A 10,817-nucleotide genomic window follows, 5' to 3' on the forward strand; every position below is an offset into this window, starting at 1 on the left:
CCCAGTGATGGTGGGGCAGACACCCAGAAAGGAAGAACCCTCATCCCCACCCCTGACACAGACTCTCAGGAAGGGACTTGTGGGGAGGATCCTCAAGTTCCACCCCTGCCCGCCCTGGCCCCGCCCACTGCCCCGTGGCCACACCCTCTCCCAAGGGCCTGCAGAGCAGTTGCCTAGCAGTCTGTATTGCGCCTTCGCGCAGGCTGGGTGCTCGGCAGCCATGCCGAAGAACGCGTTAGTCATCTTGCGCTATGGGCCATACAGTGCAGTCGGCCTGTCTGTGGAGTACCGCACCTTCCGCCTAGAGGGCCTGCAAGGTGGGCAGCCGAGCGCCAGAGGGCCACCCAACTGCGTGTGCCCAGGTGTACCCCAACCTCTGAGCACCTGTGCAGGCGGTACCCTCTGCCTATACCTCCTTCCTTCCGCTGACCCAGACCAAGCACCATAACCTCTGGAGAGTCTTCCCTGAGCCTCTACTTCCCCAGGATGATTTAGCATCTTCCTCTGGCTTCTACTGCTTCAAAATAGGAGTGGAAACAAACATGTACTGGGAGCCCACTGGGTACCAGGCAGTTTATACAAATTATTTGAATGGGAAGGATCACATAACCCTGCTTGAACAGAAGATCAAGAATATTAAGTGACTTTTCCAAAGTCATGTGGCTGGAAAATGGTGGAGAGTCTACATTTTCAGCATTCAATCATGCAACAAACCTTTACTGAGCATCTAATATGTGTTGGACACTCTTCCAGGTACTGAGGACATACTTGCAAACAAAGGTGCATGTCCTTAAAATGACCCTCTCATTGTTGACTACTAGTTAACAGTTGTGCTGAGCCTCCAACAGAGGAATGTGATCAGAGTGGGGCCTGCCACTGGCTATAATTGGAGGGGAGAGGGGAAGATCTGGAAAGGTTTGTTTACTGGAATTATACTTGAGTTGAGCTTTAAAAAGTAGGGAGAGAAAACCAGGTAAAGAGAAGAAAGAGCATGCCAGACAGAGAAACTACAAAGGCTGGAAGCATGAACAAATGAGGTATTTGTTGAACTGCAAGAAGGATGAGGTTGGAGAGGTAGACAGGGGCAGATCCTGCACGGCCCTATGCAAGTTTCAGGCGGGGCGGCGGGGGGGGGGGGCGTCAAACTGTGGCTGTCTGAGGAGAACAGAGCAGAGGGGGCCAAGAATGGAAGTGAAGAGACAAGTCAAGAGACTACGGGTGGTACAAGGGAGAGATGAGAGTAGCTTGGACCAGGACAGCCATAGAGGGGCAGTGGATTAAAGTAAGAGGAAGGAAAAAAAAAAGTAAGAGGAAAGAGGTGGCCGGGGGTGGGGGGGGGGGGAGTGGTGGTGAGGGTCAGGAGCATATCCTCTGGATCCAGTCAGTGTCTGGCTTGATCTAAGTGCTGATGGGTGGAAGTGCTCTACACTGAAGATGACAACACAGATGGACTGTAATTTGGAGGAACATGCTCCACTTCGACCATATTAAACTTCATGTGTTTTCAGCTGTGTAGATGGAGGTACTGAGTTAGCTCTGCAGTTCTAGAGCTCAGAGAAAAAGTCTGAACTAGAGATAGAATGGTCTGAGTCATGGACTTGGGGATCACATATAGAACGAGAAGAGAGCCCAGGCCTGGGTCGTCAGTCTTCAGTGCTTTTAAATGCTCTAATTTCCCATCAGAAACTTCTCACCAGCTTTCCCTCCCTGGCTTCATGAGGTTTATTGTATGTCTCAACAGTCTTTTGCCCAGACAGCTATGCGTTTTTCATTTCCCCGCACGCCGCCCACAGCTTTTCCACCTTGTGTGAGTTCCACATTAGGTGAAACATAGACGAGGGCCTTGTGCCAGTCCCTAGGGAGCCCCCAGACAGGGAGGAACAGACAAACAGGAATTTGCAAAACATGGTTTGCTTTGCTCCCTCTAGACATGGGGACGAGGACCCACACTGGGGACAAGGGCTATTATCTTCAAGGCTGCCAGCAAGTGAGGGAGGAGGTGAGGCAAAGACAAGTAAAGATGCCACAAAGCTTTCTTAGCATCTTAAAGTTGGCTTTGTCTTGACCCAGTGTTTACTCTTTTGCCAACTTTGTTTTCCAGAGTTCTGACAAAGTTTGTTCTGACAGTTTCTGCTGTTTTTTTGACAACAGAACGTTAATGTCTCTATGGAGGAATGGGAGTTTGGAGTGCCTACTCCGCCATTGTGCTGATGCCTGCAGACCCTTTTTAATTATGTTTCTTGCTGCTGCCATAGCCAGCATGACTGTATAGAGTCCAAATAGATCATTTCCCTACCAAGAATTATATTAAAGGAGAACGCATAAATAAACATTTCGTTATAACCTACAAATTACAGGTATTGAAGTGGGGGATACTTCCCATCTAGTTTGTACACAAATCCCATGGATCACCTGGTCACCTGTCTCCTACTTGTGCTCTTGGCACAGTTGGCAGAGAAAATGGCATGAGCAGAGGTCAAGTGCAAGGACTGTGAAGTCCAACCAATCTAATTTTGAATGGGTCTCCACCATTTAGTAGCTCTGTGGCCAAAGCCAAGATCAAGTTATTTCACTTTTGCAAGCCTCAGTTTACTTATTGGTAAAATGGGAGCAGATCCCTACCTCACTGATGTGAGATTCCAGTGGGAAAATGCAGAGTCATGAATACCATACCTACACATAGTAAATGTTCAACAAGCCTTCGTTCTTATTATTTCAGGGCACAGGGTTACTAGGAAGGGAAGGAGGGAGCCACGTGGGGCAAGCTGGGGAGCAGCAAGCCGCTGGGTCTGGCTGGAGGATGGTATGTAACAAGAGAGTCACGACTGTTTTACCGTTGGCAACAGGGAGCCAGCAAAGTTTCTTGAGCTAAAGAATCATGAGATTAAGGATGTGCCTTAAGAGGCCAATTCTCAAGGAAGAGATTTAGGGAGGAGAAGTGAGAAAAGATTAATTATTAAGAGATATTAAGAGGTTAGAAATTACGTTCTGAAGTTCAGGGGAAAGACAAAGGCAGATTTGAGTCAGAAGCAGTTATGAGTTTAAATAACATCTATGTGCTGATGGCTCCCAAATTTCTCTCTCCATCAGGATTTGTCATTGTCACTGGGGTGTTTAGTAGGCATCTCAGACTAATATGTCCGAAGTTTCTAAACCTAATACCCACCCCAAACCAGCCCCTCTGCATTCTCTCCCTCTCAGTTCACACAGCTCTGTTCTTTTAGTTACTCAGGCCAAAAACTTTGCAGGCAACTTTCTGTCCTCTCTTTGCTTCACATTCATCACAAACACCATCATCTCCTGCCTGGATAAGTGCCCCTATCTCTCTGCTGAGTTCCTTGTGACCACCCTTGTCCCCTGCAGTCTGTCCTCACCACCAAAGCCGGGTGATGCCTTTAAACTTGAGTCATAGCATGGCCTGTGCCTCCAAGAACATCCTGGTGGCTCCCAGCTCACTCAAGGGAGAAGTCAAAGGCTTGCAGTGGCCTATAGGTGTCCTCCCTGACCTCGTTTCCTCTGTCACTACACACTCTGTACCCTCAGTCACTCAGCTGCAGCCACGCCGACCTCCTCATTGGCCCTTGAACACCCCTGGTGCACTTTGACCTCCAGGTGTGGCAGCTGCTCCACTTGGAATGCTCTTCCTCCAGATTCCTGCATTGTCCTCACTCTTCACTCCCTCGCAGCCTCTGGGTGTTTCCTAAAAGTCACCTTCATCAACAGCCGTTCCTTGAGTATCCCTATCAAAAATGTCAACACCTCCCTCTGCCTGCCTCTTCCCTATCTCCCTTCCTTCCTTCTTTACTTCTTCCTAGTGCTCATAAGTTTGAGCACACTCTTTTTCTAGGCCCTCATTGATCAAGACTTCATCTTTTTCTAGGTGAAATGTACATTTCACCTATTTGCCGGGAGGTTTGCTTCAGGATAGCAGGGGTTCTGGTCTGCCCTGTTCTCTGCTGTGTCCCAGTGTCCAGAACTGTGCCAGGTATATCTTAAGGGTCAATAAGCATTAAATAAATAAATAAAATTAACCTGAATGGAGCTGAACACTGGATCCACAGGAGGTGAGACTTGGAGAGAAATCAAGGAAAGACAGAACCGGCGAACAGCAGGACCTTGGCAGTGGCCCCTCTGAGGGGCGCAGAGGCAAGAGAGACCCCAGAGACAGAGGCAAGTGAGATGATTTCAAGACGAAAATGGCTACTGGGCACCAAACTGTTAAATAGGAGCCATTTCTAGTAAAGGTGAATTCATGGTTAATGAAGGACATAGAAAAAAATATTCTCAGAGACTTGGGATAGGAAGGCAAAATGGTACAGAACTTTAGAGGCCAACTTGGCCATGTCTTAAAATTTAACCATATACTGTGGAACCCAGCTATTCCATTTCTCAGTCTCTCCCATGTATACATAAACTCGTACATGTACACAGAGGGATGCCCAGGAATGTTTCCTGCAATGTTCTTGCTGATAGTGGAAAATTGAAAACAACCAGAGAAAGGACCAGCTTGAATATATTGCAGTACAGCTGTCACATGAAATGCAGTGCAGCTGGTCCATGTATATATTGACAGAGCTGGATCACCACGACATGATGTTAAGGGAGTGAGGTGTGTTCCTGAATTCCATGTACACTGTGATCCAACTTCCACTGAAAAGGACAAAGGGGGGGGGGGAGGAGGAAGAATTATGGGTGATTTAAAATGTTCTGTCCTATAATTGTAAGGTTTTATAAAAATCGTGGGTCTGCATCACATTTATAATCTGATAAAAATTCATGGGGTGCCTCAGTGGCTCAGTCAGTTAAGTCTCCAACTTTGGCTCAGGTCATGATCTCATGGTTCATGAATGAGTTCGAGCTCTGATTCAGGCTCTGTGCTGACAGTGTGGAGCCTGGAGCCTGCTTCGGATTCTGTGTCTCCCTGTCTCTCTGCCTCTCCCCCGCTTGTGCTCTTGTGTGTGTCTCTCTCTCAAAAGTAAACATTAAAAAAAATTAATCTGATAAAATTTTAGAGTTTAAAATAGTTTGGGGTAGTTTCTTTATTTTTTTCCAGCAGAAGTATTTTAAAGAAGTAAGAGGGGCGCCTGGGTGGCTCAGTCGGTTAAGCGTCTGATTTTAGCTCAGGTCATGATCTCATAGTCCATGAGTTTGAGCCCCTCTGTGCTGACAGCTCAGAGCCTGGAGCCTGCTTTGGATTCTGTGTCTCCCTCTCTCTCTGCTCCTCCCCTGCTCATGCTCTGTCTCTCTCTGCCTCAAAAATAAATAAAAACATGTTTAAAAAAAGAAGTAAGAAAGGAGATGAGTCAGACTATCAGTTTACTAAGAGGGGCGGGAGAACTGTGTGAGCCACTGAATGTGCTGATGGTTCTCCACCTCTGAGAGCACAGGATCAAGAGAAGGTGGGCTGAAGCCTTCATTGGCAGGAGGTTAAGATGCAGGGAGAGATGAGGAAGCCAAGGGCACAAGCAGTTCTTCCCGCAGTAGGGGAGGGGAAGGAGTATCTTGAGAAGATCAAGGGGAGAATTTTTATGGTTGAAGAAGTGCATTGCAAGCTATCAGCAGGTGGCTGATGTTTAAAGTTAGTTTGTGTATCCCTGAATGATGATTCATATCGTACCAGCAGCCAACATTCACTGAGGACTGGTGACAAATGCCAGGGTGTTAACAAAAGCGAAGCAGGGAGTATCTGGTCCCCCCCACCCCCGCGACCCCATTCTGCTCCACACTCCCCCCACCAATTTAGAGTCAATACTAACATCACACCAAGCAGAGTGGTGCATTCACAGGTCCCCATCTGTAAAATCTGCATCTGAATTCTGTATGTTTCTTTAAAAATCATAGCCCTTTATCATTTCCTGAAGTCCTGCTGGCTTTGGAAATATGCCTGATATTTCCTGAACTTACTGTGCCTTAAGGAATCTGAAAATTTTTGTTCTTTTTTTATTACCCACAAGTTATAATGGTTCAGCAAAAATGTCTCTATTATGGACTCAATATTAATGAAACTAAACTATGTAATGCTTAACCAAAGTCCTAAGTAATCTCCTGACCATGGTTGCTCCTTGTCTACTGTCCTTAAGTCTGCCAAATGAGCTGCTAAAAGGAACTAAAAGGAATTGAAACCAACCCATAAAAATGGGATCTATGCTTATTTAGCGACAACACCCTGTGTGCCATTCTCCTGTCCCTAGCTATGCATTAGCTGCTCACATCAATGGTCATAGGCATTTCATCTGTGCCCAGCAGAGAAGGGGGAGATGTCTGTCTGTCTGTTTGCCTTGACTTCCTAACTAGCAGTGTTTAAATCCCTCCTAGATGGTGCCCAATTCCGCCAGCACTGAGAAAAGGGAGGCTTTTCTGTTTCCCTTCAGCTTACCCAGATCCCCCTTGAAGGATGAGGTGCCACTTCAAAGAGGCAGGCATTCTGCGGGTGGCCTTACAGCTTCTGGTTGATTTATGCTGGAGTTTAGCTACCGCCTTTGGAAAGACTTTGTTGCATGGAGTGTATTTATCTGACCTTTCTTTGAATAGACAACCCCACAGCAGCTCGTAGGAAAGAATGGGTCCTCCATGTAGAGAGGTGGCATTTGGATGAGCTGCAGGAATTCTGGTGCTTCTCCAGGTTTGATCCCTTAAGCCCGCACTGACCACCCTACAGCTGGGCTCAACACACCCCAGACTGATGACAAGGGGGCAGGCATCCTGTGGGGGAATATATGATGTGGGGTCTGGGGTGGCTCATCGCTTTAATAAGAATCAGACTTAGGTCACTCAGGATCCAAGAGAGTCATTGGAGATTCCCAGCACAATTGAATTGAGTTTGTTTATTTAACAAGCTATATTAACACCAAGCATCTGGTGGGGTTGGGGTGGGGGGATTAGGGTCAGTGAGGGAAATGTGCTCCCTTAAAGACCCCGAGAGCCCATGCTTTGCGAACCATGTAGAAAGTGAAGTGAGAAGTGGTATGCTGTCTTAAGAGGGTCTCTCCCTGTAGGGCTTGATTTGCTCAAGTAGGAGGCAGACTCTCATTATTTGGCACCCCCACTTCCACAGGGTGGATTATTTGGTACATCAAATCCTGTTTCTTAGATTCGCTTTGCCATGAAAGAGTGCTGCCTTTCTCATAAAAGTAACCCCAGACCCAGATGCTATGTGAGACTCAGTCAGACAGGGCTCTGCCCTCTGAGAAAGGAAAGGTCTGTGGACTGCCGAAGGGTGTGCGCCTTCCCAGGTCTCGTGCAGAGCCCTTCCTCACTCACACTGCATTACAGTGAGCAACTCCAGACACAGTCTGTGCTTCCTTCTCTCCAGAACCCCCAGGCCTTAGAGAGTCGCTGTTGTGTGTTAGTAGTATAGAGGTAACACCTTGCCTCCAGAGATGGGGTTGGAACAGAGAAGCTGTTTTGTTCCTGATTTCTTCCTACCAAATTGAAGTACATTTCCCAGGAACATCTTCTGACAAGGCAAAGCCAAGGTTCTGGAGGCCAAATTGCCCCCTACCCACTCACTTGCAACTTTTCCCTCTCAGGCTACACATCCCCTCTCCTGATGGGGTGCTACTGGGAGAGTGTCTGCTTCCCAGAAATCTCTGCCTATAGACTGCCTTTCTGCTTCCTAGACTGTCCCCTGGCCATCCCAAACTGCACGGACCGCTTCGTTTCAACAAGGCATTAGTCCAAGCTCAGTGCCTTCCTCCAAAGATGTTTAATACAAGACACTTAAATAGGATACAATAACATAAATATGCGAGAGGAAAAGATGCGGGTGTTCGTAGAGAGAGAGGCGTTAGCCGATGCAGGGTCAATTAGGGCTCCCGCTGGGTGCCCAAGGAGCCCTATCTCGTTGATGGAGATCCTCACTGAGTTACTCTCTGAAGTTCCTTTCCAGAAGTGAAATTAAAATCACGCAATTAAAATGTTCACAGTTGGGGCTGGATGTTCTTGAGCTGATTGAAAGATGAAGAAGTGGACACGCCAACATTTTGAAGCAGCAATTGTCTCTGTAATTAAGTGCAATTAACTGACATAATTGTCTGCTTTTCTGCACATAAGACTGATTGCAATGCTAAGACTCAAAAAAAAAAAAAAAAAAAAACCACGCCCTTCATCGGATTCCTCATCCCAACCTAACCAAAATTCTCACTGATGCATGAAGACTACCAAAGATGGTGACTGAGCACACCGACTCTACCACCAATGTTACAAGGTGGACATGTCAGGAAAACGGAGGACAGACATGTTAGAGAAAACAGAATCCCATGCTGTTCATGCACATCATTTCTCCTAAACTCCTATACTTTTGCGTTTCCACGTTAGAGAATAGATCTAACAACTTTTCCATGGCTCATCTCTAGGGAAGTGATAACCAAAAAGCAACTTCCAAAGGTGTGAATAAAAAAAGTTCAGTTCATTAGCTTTAAAACAAAACAAAAAATAAAAAGCATTTTATTTCTCCTTAGTATAGAAAATCTGGAAAATGCTGGAAGAATAAAGACAAAGAAGTTTCACACACTCTTACCAGAGAGATAACCACTGAGTATTTCTTTTCTTTTCCTATTACATATACATACTCTAATTAGTAGTGAAGATGTGTTTTCATATATGCTATACATGTACCCTGATTGTTTGCACATATTACAAATATTTTTCTTGCTATTAAAAAAATGAATAAACATTTTCTGAAATGATCAGAAAAAACCTCATCATGTGGACCCATCATCTTCTTATGATTTGAACAATAGGTTATACAAAGTATTTTCTATTATAAAACTGCAGAAAGGAACCTCTCATTACAAAAGTCTGCCTGTATTTCTGTTTTGTTTTGTTTTGTTTTGTTTTCCTGAGGAAGCTTTCTTATAAGCGCATATCCCCTGGCCAGAGTTTATTCTGTAATTCTAAAAATTTTTGAGGCTTTTGAGGCTTGTATTGTCAAATTAATTCCAGAAAGGTGGCCAATTTATATTTCCATCAGCAGGATAAGAAGTTACCTAATTCCCCCCATCCCCTCCAGCACTGAGTATCATCTCTATAAAAAAAAGTTCAAAAACTCTTCCTAGAGACATCTCCTATTTCCACATATCCTATGGGTCTGGGGCAAATTGCAACCAAAACCTGAATTGCTCAGGTCTCTGGCTGTGCTTTCCAGAAAAGGTGAGGGCACACCGGGCCAGCACCAGGTAGGTACCCAACAGGGCAACTGGAGTTATAGCCATGGGCAACTGGAAAGCAAGCCAGCTGCTGGCATCCATGAGAACATCCGCATGGCAGGTTAATCTAGAGCCTGTCCTCATGCCACCCACACTCCTCTCCATCTTTTCCAGCTGTATTGGCCAGAGATGGACACAACGTCATCCTAGAAAAGATAGAAGACTGGAATGTGGTAGAACTCATGGTGAATGAAGAAGTCGTCTTTTACTGCAACATCAAAGACCTGGAATTTGGTAAGTCCTTCAGCACTGCTCCCAAGCAGCATTTTGCCTTCTCTGAAGTGGGCTCGATTTCTAGTTGAAGTGGCCAGTGGGTTAGGACCAGATTCAAATTGGACTTTTTTCTGAGTCTTAAATTCTTACTCAAAGCCCTGTGTACATGAGTAAGCACATCCTAAACCACACAAAGTGCTTGATGCTCTGGGTTCCTTCCCAGAACACTGGACACAAAAGAGGGACAGAAAGAAAAATGAAGTTTTAGCCCCAGATTTCAAATGATATAACAGGCACTTAGGGGTAATAGGTTTGGGGGTTTTCTTTTATTCTTTCTTTTTATTTTCACATTTTAACAATGTGTATTTTATTATCATTTGCCTTCAAAACAGGTTTGTTCCATTTGATTATTCTACCTAGGCTTGCTAAGACAATTAGAGTCGACACGCCCTCAGTGCATGGCATTATCAGTGACATTCTAGGGATTTCATTGCCCTGGAGAGCTTCCTGCCTGGCAGGCTGGCATCGCACATACCACACTCTGCTCAGAAGTAAAAGTTTTTGCTGTTATTATACTCTGTCTAAGGCTAGTTAACAATTTAAGTGACTGTGTACTTTGAGACTTGTCTTCTAGTGGAAATCGTACGTGTCTCACATGACATGAAATTGTACAGAAAGCTGGTCAAAGGAAAATGTATCTATTTCCCTAGGAGGTGATGGTAAACTAGACCCACTGTGCGAAGAGGCCAGGATAGCCGTCCTAAACGCCTACTGATCTCCTCACCCAGACAGGCACCTCAAGTCAACAACACAGCAGCTGCCTCTGGCAAACAAAAGCAGTCATTCCAGGATGCTGGGCTCTGACAGTCTAAGGTAATGCAGGCCTACCCTTCAGCCTGCCCACCATAAGGTCTCTCACCTGGCTGCGAGGGAACAAGCCCCCCCCCCCAAAATAATAAAAGCACATCATCATTTGCAGCATCTTTCAATCTCAACCCACAGGGAGAGTCCTCCAATATCAGGTATGCGCTGAGCTGAAGGAAATAATAAAATGCAATCTAATAACAGAAAGCCATCCTGTACTAATAACACAAGAGTTTGCCAGGAGCATCTGAGATTCCATTCTCTAGTAAGGAAAGAGCTAGGAGCAGGTAAAATTAAAGATTGTGGGGAAAGGGGAGCAGGAGGGAGAAGAGTGGCCCTTGAAAATCTGAACCCAGAGTTAATGTCGGTATTTGGAAACCTGGCTATTTCTACAGGTTGATTTCTTGCTCCCAATGCATTAATATTTTAAGTGTTCAAATACAATTCCCTAAAGTCAAATCACCAGTTATTCTTCATAACAAGAAAAGTATCTGCCCTCTTTTGCATGAGCCAGCCCAACAAGCTGTTCTGCAG

The 10,817-nt window shown here is 45.6% G+C and overlaps 1 protein-coding gene across 1 annotated transcript; it reads left to right on the plus strand.

Annotated features, from left to right (window-relative positions):
- Window positions 1–204: 204 nt before the first annotated feature.
- On the plus strand, window positions 205–10,366 carry CD2H10orf53 (chromosome D2 C10orf53 homolog). The gene is made up of 3 exons (XM_007080030.3): window positions 205–317; window positions 9,321–9,440; window positions 10,130–10,366. Exons 1-3 carry the CDS (start codon window positions 221–223, stop codon window positions 10,192–10,194), a joined length of 282 nt encoding a protein of 93 aa, XP_007080092.1. The 5' UTR covers window positions 205–220; the 3' UTR covers window positions 10,195–10,366.
- Window positions 10,367–10,817: the final 451 nt, after the last annotated feature.

This window comes from Panthera tigris, chromosome D2 (genome assembly GCF_018350195.1).
Source record: "Panthera tigris isolate Pti1 chromosome D2, P.tigris_Pti1_mat1.1, whole genome shotgun sequence".
NCBI classification, from domain to species: domain Eukaryota; kingdom Metazoa; phylum Chordata; class Mammalia; order Carnivora; family Felidae; genus Panthera; species Panthera tigris.